This window comes from Pristis pectinata, chromosome 12, assembly GCF_009764475.1.
Source record: "Pristis pectinata isolate sPriPec2 chromosome 12, sPriPec2.1.pri, whole genome shotgun sequence".
Classification (NCBI taxonomy): domain Eukaryota; kingdom Metazoa; phylum Chordata; class Chondrichthyes; order Rhinopristiformes; family Pristidae; genus Pristis; species Pristis pectinata.
In genome coordinates this window covers 39,912,582-39,934,726 of record NC_067416.1, presented here as the reverse complement: position 1 = coordinate 39,934,726, position 22,145 = coordinate 39,912,582, and the positions used below count along the sequence as shown (strand labels likewise).

Genomic DNA, 22,145 nt, shown 5'->3' with positions numbered 1-22,145 from the left:
CACCTCAACTGCACCTCTTCCCACCCACAAGGATGCCATCCCCTTCTCCCAGTTCCTCCACCTCATCTGTCCCCATGATGAGGCTTTCCACTCCAGGATATTGGAGATGTCCTCCTTCTTCAGTAAACGGGATTTCCCTTCCACCGCCATCAATGCTGTCCTCACCTGCATCTCCTTCATTTCCCACCATCTACCCTCACCCTATTTCCTCCCCTAACATAAGAGACAGGTTCCCCTTGTCTTCACCTATCACCCAACAAGCCTCCGCATCCAACACATCATTCACTGCAACTTCTGCCACCTCCAATGGGATCTCACCATTAGGCACATCTTCCCCTTCCCCTTCCCCCCTCTCTCCACTTTCCATAGGGATCACTCTCTCCCTTGTCCCTGTAGATGACCCTCCCAGCAGTTATCCCTGCAACAGCACTAAGTGCTACACCTGCCCCTGCACTTCCTCCCTCACCACCATTCAAGGCCCTTGACAGTCCTTCCAGGTGAGGCAGCACTTCACCTATGAATCCAAGGGTGTCATTTATTGCATCCAGTGCTCCCAGTGCAGCCTCCTCTGCATCAATAAGACCCGATTCCGATTGGGCGACCACTTCGTCAAGCACCTGCGTTCCATCTGCCACAAAAGCAAAACTCTCCCGGTGGCCATCCACTTCAATTCCACATCCCACTTCCATACCGACATATCTACCATCCATGGCCACCTCTACTGCCATGTTGAGGCCAGACGCAGGTTGGAGGAACAACACCTCATATTTCACCTTGGTAGTCTCCAACCTGACAGCCCCAACATTGATTTCTCTAACTTCCAGAAACCCCTCCCCTCTTCTGCCCCCACCTTATTTTCTTCTTTGTCTTCCCTCATTCTGGAGGTCCCCTTCCCTCACGACCTGCCTATCCCTTCCCCATCTCCTTCCCTTTATTCCATGGTCCACTACCCTCTGTTATCGGATTCCTTCTTCTTCAGCCCTTTGCCTCTTCTACCTATCACCTTACATCTTATCCCCACCTTCCCCCTCTCACCCAGACACTCATCACCTACCAGCCTCTTCTTCTTCTTCTCCCCCGACTTTCTTATTCCGGCTTCTGCCTTCTTCATTTCCAGTCCAGATGAAGGGTCTCGACCCGAAACGTCGACTGTTTATATTTCTTTCCATATATGCTACCTGACCTGCTGAGTCCCCCCAGCATTTTGTATGTACTAAACTTGATTTATGTTGGTTTCCTTAAAAAATACTTCCCCTCAACATTTCAACGAATTAGTACAAATTATTTTTGTTATAAAAACATCAATTATTCTATGTTAAAATCCAGTTCGAAATATGTTACATTAACAATAACTAAAAACTACTAAATTTATCCAGAATGTCTATACCTGTAAATAATTAAGTCCATACGGGTCTTCAAATGTGTTACTCACATTGTTTAATCCCTCTCTCCCCACGTTGACTCTGCAAGTATTTGTTATAGTCCTTGTCTCAGTTGTGCTGCTTAATTGACGCTGGAATTCAATTGGGACAGGCTCATATACTTCCCCGCCTCACCCCTCGCTGTGGCAGAGTCTGGGAACCGTGTTTGAGATGGCGATATACAAAGAGATCCATTCGTTGAAGAATGCTCTTTGCGTTGTGTATCGAGAATAAGACAGCCTTGCAGCAGCGTTATCGTCAAAATCCGCTCTCAGTTGAGCAAATACTCATGACAATGCAATAAACTACTGCGAGTGAGAATCACCGTTGATGATAATGAGTTCAGATTTAGGGAAATTCCCTTTTACTGTACACGCACACACAAGATTGATATTGGGATGTAATTTAACTCCATCAGATCTAATGTCACCAAGTGGCATTAAGCTCAATTCGACGGTGACAGCTGTACACATACCCTTAGAGCTGTCAGTAGACAAACATCCATATATGAAGGAAACTGGACCGTGTTTGAGGGAATAAAGGTTGCAATATTATGGGAAACACACGTATTGCCAAGTCCGTGACACCCACCATCTGGTTAATGTTCTCCATATGTTCTGAATGAATTATGGCTTAAATTATTTTCAAAACATAACTGTCATGGGGGTGGGAAGTAGCTGTGAGCTCCGCAGAGCTGTCAAAAGTGTATTGGTGGGGGTGGGGAGGGATGTCAAGCGCCAGAGTGCTGAGGCTGAGGCTGCGGCTGATGGTGGAGGAGAACTATTTGCTGTCTGGTTTTGTGGTGGGGAAGCGCGTGGTCGTCCGGACTGGCGGACGGAGACAACAGCGATTTCCGTCCCTTCCTCTTCTGTTTTCTCTCTCTCCCACCACCCCCTCCGCCCCCCCCCCTCCCCGCAGCGGAGGGATACGCAGCCGGCTTGCGCTGGATGTTGGTTGCGGCGAGCGCGGGGCCTTGAGCGGGAGCAGAGGCGGGACGGACGCGACGGTTTCTGATTGCCCCGACCCCCTTCACACACACACACACACACTCCCCCGCCGTGCCTCTTCGTCTCGCCTCTTTCCTGACGAGATCTCAGCGAGAGCAGTTCTGTGGAGAAAGATGTCAGTTGGGTGAAGTGTGATTTTTTTGCTCTCTCTCTCTCTCTCTCGGCGTTCCGCGGGGGGAAAGGAGGCGATGGCGGCGGGTCCGCGGATGGAGCTGGTCGGCAAGCGGTTTGTGTGCGTGGGTGACAGCGGCAGTGAGTTGGACGTGTCGAGAATCCATGAATGGGAATGGCGAGCCGGGGTGATCAGGGCCGTATCTTACAGAGAGCCCTCCAACAGTGAACTGTCGGTGAGTACGGGGATCAGGGCGCTGGGTCAACGACGTAGAGGAGCCCGCAGACCCGCCGCTCTGCAGCTGCCTTCGGGACTCCCTCTCAACGCGTAGTTTGCTGACACTGTTTTGTGGGACTGTGCCAGCTCCTGCTCTGACCCACTACTGAATTGCCCTCTATTACTAAGTAAAGTCAGATTCAGATTAGTTTATTGTCATATACACCAGGGTGCAGTGAAATTCCTTGCGCGAAGCTCACAGTGTAAACAGTATGCATGGTAATAATACGCAACAACAATTGTTTCCTTAATTTTGCTCGTCGCATCTACGTGCCCCTCTGGAAGAAACTGCGTGCTTATTTAAATTCTGGAGTACTGGTATGTTGTGGTCCTCGAGGGAAGAAATGCCGGCGGGGTGCAAGGACCTGTAATTTCACCAGAGCGTGGCACGATTCTGATGTTTTGTAATGTTCGCCTTGTTTTGCTGTCGCGACAGTAGTGCAGTTCGAGAATGAAGGGCATTGCATTTGCCCTGCAGATTCACATTTCTTGGGCTGATTATGTTGCCACTGCTTTAAGGTAAACTTGATACCCCGTTGCTACATATGTTCGTTATTGAAAAGAAACTATCAGTCTCGTGGTATCGCCACCCATCCCATTCGATTTTCAAGAATATTGGCAAAACGGGGAGACAATCGGTTCAAGATAGTAAGAATTAAAATGTAGCTACGCATTATAACACAAGTATTTGTGGATCAGGATCTTGATTTATGAATGCCTTTCAGTAAAATAACTCTATACTCTGTCACTGTCATTTGTATACTTTAATATTTGGACATTCCTTCACAGTTCGCTACCTTGTCTTCATGTAATCATTTTTTATATAAAAAAAGATCGATAGTACTGAAGCTTTTTTTTACTTAGTCATCAAACTCTTTACGTAATTAAGAACAAGGTGTGACTTTAATAGGTGCGGTCCTTTGGAGGGGTATGATTTAACTGTGAAAGGGAAAAGTAAGTTCATGGATTCTGAAAAGCAAAGTTAAGCATAACTAACCTGAGAATGTAAGTGAAGGAGTAGCAGAGCAGTCAAGGTTGATAAAGTGGTAATATTCTTGTATTTTCAAAAAGCTTTTATATGATACCAAGGGTTCATGATGGTCACGGCACTAAAGGATAGTTATTCAGATTGAAGGATGGTAGAAAATGATGCACAACAAGGAATGTTGCTGTGATCTCTGGTCATAATTTATATATGGAGTTGCAAGTAATTTGTAGACGATAAAATTGAGGATGCAGCTAACTCTTGAGGGACAATGTAGAGTATGGGAACATGATGAAAGATTCAACAGTAATTGAAAGGCAGAAAACTGCAGGTTATGGATAATATGTTTTTCAATAATATGAGAAAACACATGCATCTAATAATGCATGGGCATTAATTCCCATGTCACAGAGCCTGATCTCCAGTTGTTTTGGGCCCTCTTGCTTCTAGTACGAGATTTTGCTCTCTGAAGTCCATGTGATAAACTGGTATGCAACAGCTACCCCATGTTAAAATAAACCATGCACAACTAGCTTCTAGTCCACAATATCAAGATCAGGACCTGGAATATCAGGATCTTTGTGAATTATCCCAGCAGCATCAGACCTGATCATTACTCTACAATCATAGTTCAGAAACTCAGATGCTTTGACATTGCTGCACTAAGTGAGACACGAAGCGCTTTGAGACACTTAGATCATTAATGCATGCAGCCTGAACCTAGAATCTTTGCATGAAACCAAAGAGAATTTCTGCACCAACCTGGGGGAAAACGCTAGGTTTGTTTATGAAAGGGAGACAAATTGAACTTCAGTGCCAGATTGGGAAGGGGCACAACTTCTAGCAAGTTGTCAACAAGGAAAGAGTAGGAAAGGCCTACTCCAGTGGGGCCCCTTCCCTTACAAAATGCACAGAGCACCACCTCATTGTAACAGATACCCTGATTCATGAGAGATGAAAGCAAGACATCCTGGCAACACCCTCTGTCCAGGCACTGGTACCTGTTAGGTTATTATCATCATCTGTGAAGATCATTATCATTGTTTGAGCAAAGTTCTGCAAAGATGTCCATATCACCCACAGCATGACAATTGGTCTGATGACTGCCTAACCTGGCCCCAAAATGTCAGCATCAACAGAAGTATTGCTGCAAGACGATTAATGTCAAACCTCTTGAGCCCAGAAAGCCAGCTCTTCTCAGACAAAACCCCAAACAACCTTTGTATCCAATGTGAGCTACCCTGGTCCAATATAATTTAGCATCTGTGAGGAGACTCTTGGTTTCTCTAACAAGAAGAAGCACGTTTAGTTTGATGAGAATGATCTTGAGCTCAAGCAACTAATCACAAATGAAGGGCATTCTTGTATTGGAAACACCACCTTTCCTGGAGAGAAGCAAAACAGATTTGCAGGAACCTGAAAGTAGAGGGCTAGCAGAAAACCCAAGACTTAAAGAACAGATGATGGATAGAGAGGGTTGGAGGCTTGTCAACTGGCTAACGTGCCATGACGTGCATGGGTTCCTTAATGCTGTTAAAACCATCTGCAGCCCAACACCAAAGATCCCACCACATCAAGAGCCCTGAATGTGTGAACTTATCAGGGATGGGGAGATGATGTCAGCCTCGAGGAACACTTTGAAGATAGGCACAGTAAATAATTAATTAATAGCAAAATTACATAATACCAATTAAAAATGTTGATGAAGTACTGCAATTTATTTTCAGTGGCAGATAGTAGCAATTTCTGTTTGTATTTTTCAGACATTTCAGCATAGGAATCTTATCTGATGGTCCAGAGAGACACTGAGAGTGTTGCAAAGTTGGAGGAGCTGCTGATCAATTACAACACAACAAGATGTGCTCTCTGGCCTCAAATGCATGTTAAAAAATCTTTGTCACTATTTCACTACCCTTCAGAAGTATTTTTATAGCTGTAAAGTTCTTTGGGAAAAAGTGAAATGGATAAATACAACTCCATATATTGTTTTTCTTCTCAGGATGTAGAGTTGAAAGATCATAATGTATGTTAAATTTGTGCAGGGCCTTGCTCAGGCCACACTTTGGGCATTGTGCACAATTCTGATGTCTGTTCTGAGAAAGCAAAGCTTTTAAGGATAGTACAAGAGCTGCAGTGTTACAACTTGTGTGAAGACTGACCTAGTTGGAGATTTTCTTTCTAGTAAAGAGAAGACTTGGATAACTGACATGGGTCTTCAAAATTAAGAATATGTTTTGGCTGGAAGTATTGGTCAGCATACTCTCACTTGTGCGAAAATCAAAAACTAGTGGCTACAACTGCAAAGTAGCTGGTAATAGATCCATTGGGATATACAGAGAAATTGCTTTATTTGGGAGAGTAAGTCCAAGGATGTTCGACTCATTAGCCTCAATCAAACACACTTGTAATAGTTCTGGTACTTTGAAGATGAAACAGATGATTTACTTCAGTGAAAAGGGAATGCTAAAATAACCTGAAAGGCTGGGATGGGAGAAGATTCCTTGAAGTATCAATATTGTGGGTTTAGCCTCTGAAAATTTGATCTCATAATCCAAGTTAGGGGTTAGGGTCAGAGGTTTTTCAGTTGAGCCACTACCAGCTCATTTGAGGAGAAATTTCTCTGTAGAGTTAGAAACCAAAGAGCTATGCAAAAGCAATAGGAGTGTATTCATTCTTGAGATATAGTTTTTTGCGGAGTATAAAAGGTGGAATTGATGTGGGGTCTTAATTGTGATCTTGTGAGTGATGCAGTGGTGTTGAATGGTTACGTGGCTTGTTCTTAATCCAGTTCTTTAGAATGTATCAAGACATGGAAATTCTCCTCACATATTTACTCCTATTGACAACACAAGGTCATCTGATCTGGCCATTTATTTCATTGCAGTTTGTGGGACTATTGTGTGTATGTTGGCTGCTGCAGTTTTCTACTTTAGAACCAAATTTGAAAAAACACTTCATTGGTACTGAAGTATTTTGGTACATTCCAAAGATGTGTAAGACATCAAATGTTGATATTTTATTCTTCGTCAAAATGGGGTGGGATTTTATTCTCCAAGCCCATAGAGGGCATCATTCCTTACCATTGAAGTAATTGTTGTGTTACATAAAGAAAAAGTTACTTATTGTTCTAAATATTTTGTTTTAAGAGCAACAGTTCCCTGCCTTTTTGTCAACCAATAAGTTTGAACATAGTGCTGTTCAAATTTTATTTGCTGTGGTTCATGGATGCTTAACTTGATTCTATCTGCTGTCCAGCCCCTTTGAACATAGGGCTCAACAGCAGATAGAATCAAGTTAAGCATCCGTGAACCAAAGCAAATAAAATTTGTGCCTGAAACTACAGCAAAGTATTCGTGCATTTAAAGGGCGACTACTCAAGCACATAAGGGAGAAGGGAATAGAGGGTAACACTGTCAGATTTAGAAGAGAAAAGATGGGAAGAGGCCTGAAGAGAGCATAAGTGGCAGATTATTATCTAACTAGGAAGAGACAGCAAATGAGTGAAGTTCTAGTACATGGATGACGATGAAGTTAGTAGGCAGATCCAACAAGTAGTTAAAAAGGCAAAGTCTTTTGGCTTTCATTGCACAGGGGTTGGTTAAAAATAGGGAGATTTTGTTACGGTTGTACAGGTTGGTAAGGCCACACCTGGAATAATGTGCACAGTTTTGATCCCCTTGCCTTAAAAAGGATATTGTAGTGTTAGAGGCAGTCCAAAGGAGATATACCAAGTTAATTCCTCAGAAGAAGGGGTTGCCCTATCAAGAGGCTAGACAGTTAGGGTTTATAATCCTTGGAGTTTAGAAGAATGAGGGGTGATCTTATTAAGATCCTAAGGGGGCTTGACAGGATAGATGTCAAAATATTCTCACTAGTGTTAGAGTTACAAGCAAGGGGACATACCTACAAAATAAAGGGCCAGTCATTTAAAACAGTGTATAGAAATGTCTTCTTTCAGAGCGTGGTGAATCTCTGGAATTTTCTGCCCCTGAGGGTGGTGGAGGCTAGATCACTAGATGTATTTAAGATGGAGATAAATATTTGAAAGATGAGGAATTGAGGGTTATGGGGATCTGGCTCAGAAGAGGAATTGAGGCCAGCCTAGATCAGCCATGATCATTTTGAACGGTGGGGCTGGCTTGAGGGGGCAGATGGCCTACTCCTACTTTCTTGCATAAATGCTGGCACAAACTGGTTGGGTTGAATGGCCTTCCCTGTGCTCTATATCCCATGTAAATGCGAGTGCAGCAAGTTGAGTAAATGGCCTGTTACTGTGTATATAATGTAAGTTGTATAAAAAGTACTGGTTAATTCAAAAGGAATAATGTGATCTGAATGCTTATTGAAAGCATTTTCTGATTTTAATGTTATGAAACTCATTGTTGTACAAGTATGCATGGTTTGCTTGCTTATTGTCGTTGTAAATAAAGTTTGGTGTATTGGAGCATCTGAAATGTAGTCCATAATTGGGAGATGGTGACACTTCATCAAAGTGAAATAGAATATGTTAATAGAATTTCTGTTAACATTCTCTGCAATAAACCTGAAAGACCTGAGGCTATTTTGTTTCGGAGAAGAAGCTGTGACTGAATCTGAAAACAATGTTTTTCTTCTTTTGCTAATTCACATACATATATATTTTCCAGCTTTTTAAAGTCTTAGCATTGCCTGTCTATCAGTATGTATGTCATTGAACTTTAGGAAAAATATCTGCACACTTTTTCTCTTGAGTATATCAGTTCTTATGAGATGTGGGGTTCTTGGGAAGGGCAGCATTTATTGTCCTTGAGAAGGTTATGAGCTGCTTTCTTGAATTCTTATAGTCCTTAGGGGAAGGTGCTTCCATAAAGTGTTCCAGAATTTAGATCTTGTGACACTGTAGGAATGCTGATGTACTTCCAGGTCAGAGTGTTTGTGTGACTAGAAGGGGAAATTGAAGATGGTCCCACTTACCCAATGTCCTCATTCTTCTTGTGGATAGAAGTAGTGGGTTTGGGAGGCATTGTTGAATTAGCCAGGGTAAGTAACTGCAGTGAATTTTGTAGGTGATATACACAGCACCCACAGTGCCTGGCAAATTGGTGGAATGGATATTTAGGATAATGGATTGGGTGTCAATGAAGCATACTGCTTTGTCCTGGATGATGTTGAGCTTTGTTGGTAGAGCTACACTGATACAGGCAAGCAGCTTCCATCATGCTTCTAACTTGTGCCCTGTAGATGTGAAAGGCTTGGGGGAGTTGGGAACTAAATCCTCTGCTATGAGAACCCAACCACTAAACTGTACTTGATCATTCAGTTAATTTTTGGGTTGGTGGTGCCTCTCAGGAGGATGATGGGGAGACTCAGCAATGGTAATGACATCATACACCAAGGGTAGGTGGTTATACTCCATTGTTGGAAATGGTTAATGTTTACACCACTTTGGTGCCAGACAATACTTGCCAGTTATCAGATCATGCATGAATGTTGTCCAGCTCTTTCTGATTGCAGGTATGATCTCTTTCATTTTTAAAGAAGTTATGAACAGAATTCAGCATAGTACAATCATCATTGTGCATTCCCACTTCTGATCTTAGGATGGAAGAAAGTCATTGATGAAACAACAACTAAAGATGGGATTAAGGTGACTGTTTTCAATCAGCCTAAATAAATCCTTTGCACACGTTGTGGCTGCAGCTGGAGGAGCATTCACCCCCTTCCATTGACTTCAATTTTACCTGGGTTCCCTAATGCTACACTTGACCTCAAGGTCAAGACCAGTCATTCTTATCTTGTGTTGGAAATAACTCTTTTGTCTGTGCTTCAATCAAGACTGTAATAAGGACTGGAGCAGAGTGGCCCAAGCAAACATGACACTAGACTGGCTTCTGTGATGACAGTAATGCTCTGACTCCTTTTTCCTAGGTTGCCTTTCTCTCAAGTTCTTCAGTTTTTGCCAGAGAATGAGTGAAGTAGCAGTTGGCCTCAATTATTTTGCTTAAGTGGCCATTCTTTCGTGAAGTGAACTTTCATGGACTTTGTTTCCAGGAATGATCAGAGTTGAGTCTCCCTGCATTATTAAACATGTACATGTGTAGATTGATGGAAAATGGGGGAAAAATTGGACTTTTCTTCTTGCTATCCCAGGATATAAGGATTATATGTAATAATATTAGCTTGACTTCATCAACCAGTGCAAACTGTAGGTGGAATATTAGACCCTTGTGCTCACATGTGCAGTGGATAAACTTACTGAGCCACTGATAGCTTGAATTTATTTCTGAATGTACAGGTTGATTTTCTGTAGTGCTACATCTTGCTAACTTGGAAGATGCAATTTTCATCTTCCCTGCTCATGTGTTATATCGCTTCCTTTTGGCCTTTATGTCTCTTCCTACTTTGGTTGATTGACATAGCATTGCAGAATAGATCACTGATAGCATCCACTATTGCCATTGTGATTTTTGTTTTATTTTTATTGGCATATCTCTTTATTTAAGTATGTATTATCTCTTCCCCAACCCCCATTCTATCTCCTCCTTGACTCTTCATTCTTTCACCTTATGATTTTCCACTTGCATATGTTTTTTTTCTGTTCTTGCAGTCTTCTTACTCTTTGCATATATTTTTTCATCTTTTGTTATCTGTGAATATCTCCTGGCTCTTTTCAACATTTTTCAACAGTACTAGTTGGTCTCTTGCTTTTGTCCTGGAATTTCTGACACCTGCCCAATTGTACTCACCATTTGACTAACATTATCAATTCTTCTATCTTTACCTAGCTTTCTTTAACTTTATTTCCCATCCATAACAATCTAATTGATTCTATTTCCCAATGTTCCTCACGAGTCAGATGAAAGATTTTGGAAATGATTATAGTTGCATTGTCACCTAGAAGGTTTGTGTGGGTTTCAGTAATCGTTCATTTTTAAAATCTTTTGAGTGTTTATTGGATGGGGGAGAGAGACAGCAGTTTGACATCAATACTGAGCAAGGGAAGCAAGCTAAATGTATAGGATAAGATGTGATTACTGGAGAGGAAGAAACAGTAGCCAAGGGACAGGTAGAAAATGAGGACCAGTTAAAATTTGAATTTAATTCAACTTGGCTACAAAAATATCCATGTAATAGGACATGATATAGAGTTTGGACGCAAATGGCGCCAAGTAACATTGGCATAAGTTGTGGTAAATATAGAAACTTGTTTAAAATGTAATCAGACATTTACATGATTTATTTCCACATAGCAGATACACAATCAGCAGGACTAGTTGCAGGTCATCTTTTCCTGGATGTTAGGCCATGTAAAGAAACAATGAATTTGAACATGTGCATCACTCACTAAGATTGATGTGGAGTTGTCTAAATAGTAAATATTCAGATTAAAGCAGCTCTTTCCTTTTAATAGTATTTAGAAATTTTTGAAGTGCTTCTTATCTTCTTCAAAGCAGGTAATCAAAGTAGTGTGGTGTTGCTCCTATAAGCCTTGCCCTTCACCCATCCCAATTCATTGAAGGCTGTGCCACATCTCTTCCCTTTCTCTTACCTCCCCATGACATCCTGATAAAACTAGAGAATTCCTGTACCATCATTGTTCTGATTTAATGGAATCGTTTCTTTATTTGACTGGAAGAAATGAAATATCCTCTCTGAGTCTTGTTGTGGTGTCTACTTGGAAGATTTGATTCACTTAAAATTGCTTAAACATTGTCTTGGTTAATATTTAAAAGAATAACTTTAATAAATAAATTCTACCAAAAGATTGGTTTTACCATTTAAATTATGTCCATGTGTAAGTTGCTCACCCCATCCCTCTGATCTGGAGATTTTAATTTTAGTAAAACACTTCCTGGAAAATATCCCCAGCTCATCTTCACAAATTGCTTTCAATCCATGTTACTGAGAGCTATTTACTTTTCAGACAATACATAGTATGAGAAAATTTGCTTTGCAAATGATAAGGTTTGAAAAGCTTGCCAAACAAAGCTTCAAACTTGTACCTTCACTGCCAATGTCTCTGGGCTGCAGTTAGTTATGTACCTTAGGCCCTTACCATTGATAAGTATGAGTGGAAATATGGTCTTTCGTTATGGGAGAGGTCATCTGGCTGTTGAACGAAGGAGTTGGAGATGCATCCTGACAATAGGAGGTGGAGGCCAGTCCAGCATCTTATTACCGAGGGGTCTGCTGTCCAATGGTCGGCCAAATGTGGCCCCAGCTAATCTCTCAACCTGCAGCTTGAGAAGGACGTGTGTTTATACATACTGGTTATCTTCCCTTCAGTAAACCCTTCTTAAAAAAACATTTTTAAGTATTTTCTCAAGGGACTGAAAGATATGCAATGTAAACTTAACAGTTCTACTGCATTTTGTTTTTTAAAAAAATGTTGATTGATGACAGTGATACTGTTTCTTATAAAAGTTCTGCATAAAAGCAAGATAAGGTTAGATTGATGCTAGAAATTCACCAGATTTCCAGACTTCATGTCTACGTCCACTGATCGAAGTCTTGGTTAAGTGAAAACAGCTGAATTGTATTGACTATGCTTAATGTTGAGTGGTGTTTAATTGGATATTTTAGTAGGTAAAACAAATTCTTTAGCAAACAGAAATTTGAATCCTAGGGGACAAAAAAAATCATAGCCTTTGAAATCTGTGACTATTTTGTGCTATTCAGTCTTTCAAAACTGACATGGTGATAAATACATAGAAACTGTAGACTTGAAAGAAGGACCTTAGTCTTCATGTAGGGTATTTCCTCTTCTTGGAACATCTCACAATGCTTCATAATACCTCCTGAAATGATCTTTGTAATAGAATTGCTCACTTACGGCCTACAAACAACAAAATAGTTATAATATGGAATGAGGATATCCAGCCTGTTGAATATTTGTCAGCTACATGCAAAAGAAACCCAGCTAGTCTTGCTCATCTCCTTGTAGCTTCACAAATCCTTTCCTTTCAGATATTTATTCAGCTCCCTTGAATTCTGCACTTGAATTTGCCTCCACTACTACGCTGGCGTTGCCTTCTACACACTAATTACTCACCTTGTAAAGCACAGAATGAATTGTATCAAGTCAGTTTGGTACTTAGAATGTAGAACAGTGCAGCACAAGGACAGGCCCTTTGGCTCATGATATTGGAGTCAACCATGATGCCATCTGCCTGCACGTGGTCAATATCCCTCCATCCCCTGCCTGTTCATGTGCTTGTCTAAATGCCTCTTAAAAGTTATATTCTCTCTATGACCCTCCGATCTTGACTTTTCTATCAATACCTTTCATGATTTTAAATAACTTTATCAGATCTCCTCAAAAGCTCCTCTGTTCTAAGGAGAACAATCCATCTCTGCCAGTCTGTCCAGATAACTGAAGTCACTTGTCCATGGAATAATTTTATTAAATCTCTTCTGCACTCTCTCTAAAACGTTTGAATCCTTTTTAAAATGTGGCATCCAGTACTGTAGCTGTGGCTGAACCAGCTAGATTCATCATGACTCTTTTGCTATGACCAGGTCAAATATACTTTTTTTTATCCTTCCTCGGCCTACCCTGCTCCTTTCAATGCACCATGCATGTGTGATCCCAAATCTGTTGTATCCTTTACAGAATTATGCTCTCTTGTATGTTTTGCTTGTCCTTGCTCTTCCAACTGAAATATAAAACTTCACATTTTTCAGCATTAAATTTCAACTGCCATTGATCCACCCATTCCACCAGCCTGTCTGTATTTCCTTGAAGTCTAATACTATCCTCTCGCAATTTGCTATGCCTCCAAGTTTTATGTCATTTGGAAATTGTCCTCAGAGCATTAGCGACGGTGAGCTCCATGGTGCACTTCTCCCCAGTTTGAAAAATGACCTCTGACGACTTCTCTCTTTCCTGTTGTTTAGCCAATTTTCTATGCATGCTTACAATGACCTGTGAAAGTAGCTAGGGTCTTAATAAAGAATAGCAGGATTAGGCAGTGCAATCCAGCAATACATTTCCTACATTCAGTATCGTGAATGATCTGATGATTGGCCTCAACTGTATTTTTCCTGGCTCATCCCTGATTTTAGTCACACTGGAAATTGTGTCTGCAGGACACTGCAGTCAACCATTTGAGTATGTTTATATAACAAAAACATGGACCATGGAAACTGTCAGGATGCTTAATGATTCACCTCTGATCAATAGTGAAATGCATGTTCATGCAATTTCTGGTGTGTTGAAAGCACAGTTGTAGTTTTTGTTTCTTTTAAAAATAATGTACACAGCAGTTTAAAGTTCTACCAAGTGACTGAAAGTCCATGTACATGAACTATTCACTTTGAGTTCTTTCCTATCTGCAATTCTATGTCTGTGTGTAAAATGCTCACAGGGTGCTCTTCTATATTTAATGTGGAAGCATGCTGAGAAGTTTTTACTCTATCCCAATTCAAGCAAATTTATTATTTACACTGCAGAAATTGAAAGGAAAGGAGGCCTTCAAAAGAATATCTAGATGCCTCCCTTCCTACTCAGAGCCTTCTATGTGGGCTTAGTAACTCTGAGTACCATATATTGCTGCTCTTCTGGCTGCAACGAAGATCCAAGAAGCCTGATCGTGCTCTTTCCATACTGTAGATGATTATGTTTAACTGCTGCAATAACTCTTTTCATGACAATGCCAGTTTCTCATTCCTCTATCCCACCAGGATTGAGTGCAATTTGGGGATGCAAATTCAGGGTTATGTGCAAGGATGTACAAGAGCTAATAGTGCATTAGAAACGATGACAGCTTGTGGGAAGCTGACATGTTCCTTCTCACTTATTTCATAGAACCCCACTCCTGGGTCACACAAATGTGGTGTTCTGCAGCTGTGAGGCAGATTGTCCATTTGCTACTCAAGCCTCTGGAATCTGCTTACAGTGAAGAATCCATCATGCACTGCTCCGCTTAGTCATGATTTGCATCTCTTTGCTCCTGCATAATATCTTTCTGCATGCAGAGCAGCAGTTCGCTTAGGGGTGGCATCCTACAATGGAAGCTTATCTTCTACAAAGCCATATTATTGCCAGGGTGACATTGCTGGAAGACTTAGTTCTTTGAATAATTTTATAGGTTGAGTTATCATTCCCAAAGTTCTGGAGTGACAGAATGCAAGGATATAGGAAAGGACTTCTGTGTGTTCCCAACATGCTCCAGCAAGTTGTCAGTCAGGCAAGTTGCTGCCATCAACATCTTGTTAAATGTTGTCTCCAATTTTTTTCCTGTGCTTTTCTTTCATGATGCTCGTCTGTGTTCTCTTGCTTTGCTGACATGACTTCTGGCCAGATCTTAAAGCCACTCCACACCACCTGCTATCCTGTTTGGCCTGACTGCAACCCACTAGTACCAAATTTGTCTTTTTGTGAAATGCGACGCACTACATTCTGGCTGCTTATCCCTCGTAGTTTCTATATCTATGCTGATGCTATGGGGAATTGGATGCAATGACTGCAGCAGAGATCTTCATGAACTAAAGGATTGAGTTCGCGTTGGTCCAGACTCTTGAATTTCAGACAATCCCCGCATTACAGCTGTTCAGGTTACAGAAATTTGTCCTTACGGAATTCACTACCCAAAAATTTGAGTTATGGAATAAAATTCACTCTCAAGGAATTTGTCGGAGGAAAAAGTAAGATGATATGGATTCACGTTATTGAAACTTGAAATACAGCCAGTTTTCTAGGAACATGTGTCTCTGTCATCTCTTCTTCTTCGTCTTGCCCCTCAAGGGGTGCTGCATTCTTTCTGTGGCTTTTGATACTTGTCCTTGCATATGACATTCATGTGTGTGGAGATTGTTCCATTAAAAACCAGGATCAGGCAAATGATCAGTTGTGGAAAGATCAGTAATGTAAATAAGAGATTTCAAACAAATCTAATCCTGCATGGGCACTCTCAGCCATCCTATGTGGTTGTGGCAGACCTACAGCATACTTCATGAGTACACATCTTTGTCATGAATGGTCCACCGGCAATTTAGAGGTAATGTGATTTCTGGTGACTTAAGCCTGCAAAAAAAAGTTCTCTTGTGTGCAGTTATGACATTTCTTGTTTGCATGAATGAGGTGTGTTATGTCTTGGTGCTGTTGCATATGTATTTATTCTTACAAGAACACAAGTAAATAGGAGCAGGAGTAGGCCATCAGCCCTTCAACATGAGCCTGCCATTTAATATGATCATAGCTGATCTATGCTGGCCTCAAATCCTCTTTTGTGCCATTCCTACGTACTCTCCTATTCCTTGATCTATCAAATATTTATCCAACTCTGCTTAAGATACTTATAATGATTCCAGGTTCCACCACCTGCTGGGGCAGAGAATTCCAGAGATTCACCACCGTTTATGAGAAGAAATTTCTATGTACTTCAGTTTTAAATAACCAGCCTCTTGTAGTTATGACCCCTTGTTTGAGACTGTTCCATTGAAAATATCCCAGCATCTACCCTGTCAAGCCACCTTAGGATTTTGTATGTTTGAATAAGGTCACCCTCTAGTTCTTCTAAACTCAAAGGAATACAGGTCCAAGCTATTTAGTCTCTCCGGTAGAACAACCCTCTTATCCTTCGAATTAGCCTGGTCTATCTTGTTTGTATTGGTTCCACTGTTACTATATTTTACCAAAATTGTATGCTCTATTCCAGATGAGGCTTCAGCAACATCCTGTACAATTGCAACAAAACCATCATATTTTTAAACTCCAACCCTTTTGCAATGAAGGCCAAAATGCCATTAACATTTAATGGCATTTTGGCCCCCTTTGAAACCTAGAATAATTCAATCCTTCTGTACTTGCAGAACTTGGAACAGCATGGACAGAAACAGGCCCTTCAGCCCACGATGTTGTGCTGAATTGATTAAGCGAGTTTTAAGCTACTTATTTGCAGTCTCTCTCCATTTGTATAATCTGCCTTTTGATTTCTCTTAGCGAAGTGCATAACCTCACACTTCCCCATGTTGAACTCCATTTTCTAGTCTTTTGCCCACTCGCTCAATCTATCTGCATCTTGTTGCAGAATCACAATATCCTTACTACAACGTGCCTTTCCACCTATTTTTATATCATTGGCAAATTTGGAAATCTTGTATACTGTTTCTTCCTCCAGGTCATTCAATGTAAGTAGTGAACAATTGCAGGCCGTGAACTGATCCCTGCAGTACTCCACTAGTTACCTTCTTCCAATCTGAAATGGACCCATTCATTCCAACTCTGTTTTCTATGAGACAGCCAGTTTTCAATCCATTCTAAACAAACTTCCTCCAGTACCATGGGCTTTTAATTTATGCACCAGCTCTTAGGTAGCACTGAGTCAAATGCTTTTTGGAATTCTAAATACCTTGCAAGTTCCCCTCTATCAACTCTCCCTGTATGTCCTCAAAGAATTTGAGCAAATTTGTCAAACCCAATTTATCTTTTGTAAAACCATGTTGACTAGGTTTAATTTTATTTCACTTTCCTTAATTGACTCTTGCATGTTGCCACTGAGCTGTAAAACCAACTGGCCTGTAGTTCCGCATCTTCTGCCTTTCTCCTTTTTTGAACAAGGGAGTCACATTGGCTGTTTTCCTATCTTCTGCTACCCTCATTGAGTTTAACTTTTATGAAAAATTTCAATCAATGGGTCCACTATCTCTGCAGCCTCCTCCTTTAAAACCCTAACATGCAGTCCATTGGGTTCCGTCAAGTTCTCCACCTTTAGTCCCCTGAGTTTCTCCAGTACATCCCTTGTAATTGATATTTTTGTAAGTTCTACCATGATAGTTGAAATTAGCCCATCTGATATTTTTGGGATATTAACAATGTCTCCTACATCTCTACCATTTTTTTGTTTGCTGCTATTAATTCATCAGCTTCCCTCTTATTTATGTATCTATAGAAACTTTTACTCTTTTGTTTTTGTCCCACATGCAAGTTTTCTCTTTCTCCCTTCTTGGTCTACTGTTCAAACCAAATAAACTTTCCAGTCCTCTGGTCTACCAGAAGCCCTTGCCACTTTGTATATCCAAGTTTTCAACTTAACGTTATCCTTTACCTCCTTTTGTTAAGCATGCATTGTGCTTTTTTTTCTCATGGGATCCCTCTTTTTATTTGGGATAAACGCTTGCTGAGCAGTATAACTCAGCTGTTTGAATATCTGCCACTGTTCATCTACTCACCTGTCTCTTAGCTTGTTTACTCACTCTACCTTGGACAACTCCTCCTTCATACCATTATGATTGCCCTTGCATTGAAGATTGTTTATGGACCTGTAATCATTCTCAAACTGCATTTGGAATCCTAGGGGATCTTTAACCACAAGATTCCTTATTAATCCTTCATCATTGCACAAGACCTAATCTAAAATAGCTTGTTCCTAGGTAGGCTCTGCAATGTTCTGCTCTGAAATGCAATCCCTGATGCAGTCCACAAATTCTTTTTCTGTGATACCCCTGCCAATTTGGTTCCTCCAGTAAAAATGCACATTAAAATCTCACATGATAATTGCAGTTCCTTTTAAACATGTCCTTGATTATTTCCCCATTTATCCTGGTCACATTTTTTGGGGGTCTATAGACCACCCCCACCCGTGCCTTCCTTCCCCCTGCTATTCATGATTTCAACCCAACTGGTTCCACCTTACTATCCACTGCCTTTACATCATGATTCAGTACTGCTCTGCTACCTTCCTTGAGTATGCATGAGAGTGCATCAGATTGAATGAATCCATTAATGACCACATAGTTTGTAGAGACTGAATGACAAAAGTAAAAATCATTTCCTCTATTTCCTGCACGTCTGTTCTCCCTCCGCCTCTTCCCAGATGGAACAGCATTAAAGTTCTCTTGGTCCTCACATTTCACCAACCTCTGCATCCAACACATCATCCTCCACCATTTCCTCTGGTTCAACGTGATCCCACCACCCGTTATGTCTTCCCCTCTCCTTCCCTTTCTGCTTTCTGCAGGGACTACTCTCTTTGTGACTGCCTGCTCTGCTTATCCTTCAGGTAACCCACACCTCCAGTGTTTTTCCCCACACATTCATCCTTCCACCTAGTTTTCTTTTCCCTTTTGTTCACCTTGCCTATCCCCCCTCCCCCAAAACCTGGTTCCATCTGCCCATCATCCCCTCCCCTGCTGGTTGAACCTACCAGTCTCAATCCCACCCATGTTCATACTGCTTATACACTGACAATCTTTCCTCTTACCTCTCATTCCTGATGCAGGGTTTTGACCTGGAACGTAGACCTACACCTTTTTGCCTCCACAGATGCTGCTTGACCTGCTGAGTTCTTCCAGTGTTCTGTTTCTCGCTCCAGATTTCAGCATCTGCAGTCTCTTTTGTCTTCAAGGCCTTTACTCGCGTCCCTTTAAATCTTTAGCCCAAAATTTAAAATCATTTGAGCATGAGATCCCACTTTGATATCTAGCCAAGACGAGAAATTTTTTGTGGCACTGATCCATGGTTCTAGGAATTGGAGAAGATGCTGATGATTCTCTTGGCACCATGTCCCAGGCCTGGTAGGCTGCCTGCCTTCCCTAATGCAAAGCAGATACCTTCTTTCTTCAGTTGTTTCCACCAGGATTTCCACATCTCTCTCTCAGAATCTACAGCATACTTTCTGGTGTTGGTATCCTTTGATGCATTGTCAAAAGCACGCAACTTGCTGCATGATGTTGGAGCAATCCCTTTTGGCTGCTGGACAAACAGCTAGCAGGTATTTGATGTTAGAATTGTAGTGCTGTTGCTGTATAAGGCAGTGTTTTGCATTTCAAATATGACACTGATTTTTAAATGTTGCAGTTGAATATCTTGATGGAAGCCATACATGTTCACTGTGCTACAATCTTTTAACCATAATTTTTCATCTATGTCCAATATCTAAGTGAGAGTTACTTTTTAACTATTATATACGTGGATATAGAAATTTAAAGCTATTTTATAAAAAATATCTCTGAATTTGTCTTCAACATGAGTCTGAATTATGCCAGCTTTTTCATGGACCAATTACCCAAAGAATTTTGTATATTTTGCCTGGTAACTTTTGCCTTGTCTTCAGGCAAATATTTTTTTGATGTAATTGCCACTGCCTGGCCCAGCATTAATTGTCCATTCAGAAATGCCTTTGAAGGTGGTGGTGAGCCACCTTCAACTGCAGCTTATGTGCTTTTTGGTACAGCGTTCTGGTGACAATGAAGGCGCTCTAGTTTATTTCCAAGTCAGGGTGTTGTGAGACTTGCAGTGCGACTGCAGCTGGTAGTGTCCCAATGTACATGAAGCCCTTGTCCTTGATGGTAGAGCTTGCTGGATTAGTGGAAGATGATTTCTAGCTTGGGTGATTAATCACACTGCATAGGGAGCTGAGGATATAGGGAGAGTTTGAATGTGTTGTTGAGGCCAAGATCGGACCTTATTGAGTGATGAGCAGACTCTTGGGGGGGGGGGGGGGCAATTAGTCTACTTGTGCTCCTGTATCTTAGAGTTCTTATTTTGTAGATGGCGCACTGGCAGTGGAAGGAATGAATGTTGCGTGTGGTGGATCATGTGCCAGTCAAGGAGACTGCTTTGTCCTGGATAGTGTTAAACTTCTTGAGTGTTGTTGGAGCTGCAGATATCCAAGTGGACAGTATGCCAGAATGCTCCTGACTTGTACTGTGTGAATGGTGGAAAGTCTTTGTTGTGTCAGGAAGTGAGTCATTTGCAGCTTAGTACTCAGCTTGTGACCTACTCTTGTAGAAATTACAGTATATGGTAGGTTTCTGAGCTGAGGATCTTGGTGGTGCAGGACTCTGGTAATGCCTTTGAACATCAAGAGTAGGTGGTTGGACTATCTTTTACGATGATGGTCATTGCCTGCCACTCTTGTGGCATTGATGTTTATTGTCACTTATTGATCCATACCTGAACATTGTCTAAATCAGACATGAACTGCTTTACTTTGTGAGGAGTTGTGGATGGAATTGGACATTGTCTATTGAACTATATTTATTGAATCTCTGGATGAAACCGAAGGAGGTGGTCTGGTACTATTTTAAAAATCATGCAACTTCAGCATGTACTTTATGTAAAGTGTGTAAGGCTTAAAAAATGATTATTATTGGATTCCTTTACTATTTTGTCCTATAAACATCAATGTGTGAGCCTAAAGGGAATGACATGTTAGAGGGAGAAAGCAGTTATGTGGAAGAAAGTGGGGTGAGAAGGACAGATACTTCATCTTTACTCGTATACAATCACTTAAGTTTTTGAAAAATAAGTTACACTTTGAAGTCAACTAATTTCTTGCTTTTTGGCACAAAGGTTGACATAAAATCCTACTTTCTAAAAACTGAAAGGCAGACGGGAATTCAACAATTGAGACTTTTTCTTCATTCTAGTTTTATCTCACTTATTTGAATTTTGGTAACAGTCTAAGCCTCTTGAGAGAATAGATAAGACAAGTTGGTAAGGAAGGGTGCAGTCAATTGACTGGAGTTGAGTGCCTCCTGGTGTCTTAATGAAGTCCCTTAGCTGGAATTGAGGGGGTTGATGATGCTGACGAGTTGTAGTTGGGGAAATTAATTGATTAATGTAAGTAGTAGGAGCAGTAACAACGGAGAATAAAAGATTTGTTGTGCCAGTTTAAGACTAAGTGTTGTATTTGATATGGAAGGGAAGAGACATCTAGCCATTTGGATGATGCTGAATTATAACATTGTTTAAAAAGTAATCTGCCAGCACTATATTTGCAAAGGATGATTTGTGATCAGACCTTGTCAGTACCTTCATGCCAGCCATATGAATTTCTGCGCTTACTCAGGTTGTGATCATAGATTCTGTCGATATCCTTATTAAAGCCACAGAATTGGATTTTATTTGTAGCAAAGATGGGAATGGAGAGTTACGTTGTGAAGAACAAGGTGCTGACGAATCAGCGGGAAGGGAGGGACCCAGCAATGGCAGAAAACTGAGGACATTGCAAATTGTGGAAACGGACCACAGGTCATAGGCTGTAGCCTCGTGGAAGTAAGGCTTTGTGAGATGGTTTAGAGCACCTATGTGGTAGAAAATAGAAGGTAGAGGGCGAGCCTGCTATAATTGCTAAAACATTGAGGTACTTAGAACAAAATTGTGCTCATTGCCATACTTGTCCTGGGGCAACAGGGGTGGAAAGGGGAGGCAATGGTGAGGAAGAGCACAGGCACCTTGAACACTCCATCCCTGGTGTGTTAAAGCATGGAAGACAGTAACCTGGAGCAAAAAAATGAGTATTTATAAATACCCTTTAATTTCAAAATTGAAAATGAAGTAACCTGAATGTTAAACATAAATTGAAAATAGTATACATCATCGAAACAGCAAATGATAAGTTTAAAAATAGCTGAATTGC

At 41.0% G+C, this 22,145-nt stretch overlaps 1 protein-coding gene across 2 annotated transcripts in view; it reads left to right on the top strand.

Moving 5' to 3' along the window:
* Nucleotides 1-2,209: 2,209 nt before the first annotated feature.
* The window catches only part of jmjd1cb (jumonji domain containing 1Cb), a 204,414-nt gene continuing 184,478 nt past the window's right edge, over nt 2,210-22,145 (top strand). For both annotated transcript variants that reach the window (XR_007957276.1, XM_052027380.1), the window contains exon 1: nt 2,210-2,775. Coding sequence is in view for 1 of the 2 variants with exons in the window: in XM_052027380.1 (XP_051883340.1) it covers nt 2,617-2,775 (159 nt within the window). In the remaining variant the exon portion in view is untranslated. The remainder of the gene's footprint in view (nt 2,776-22,145) is intronic.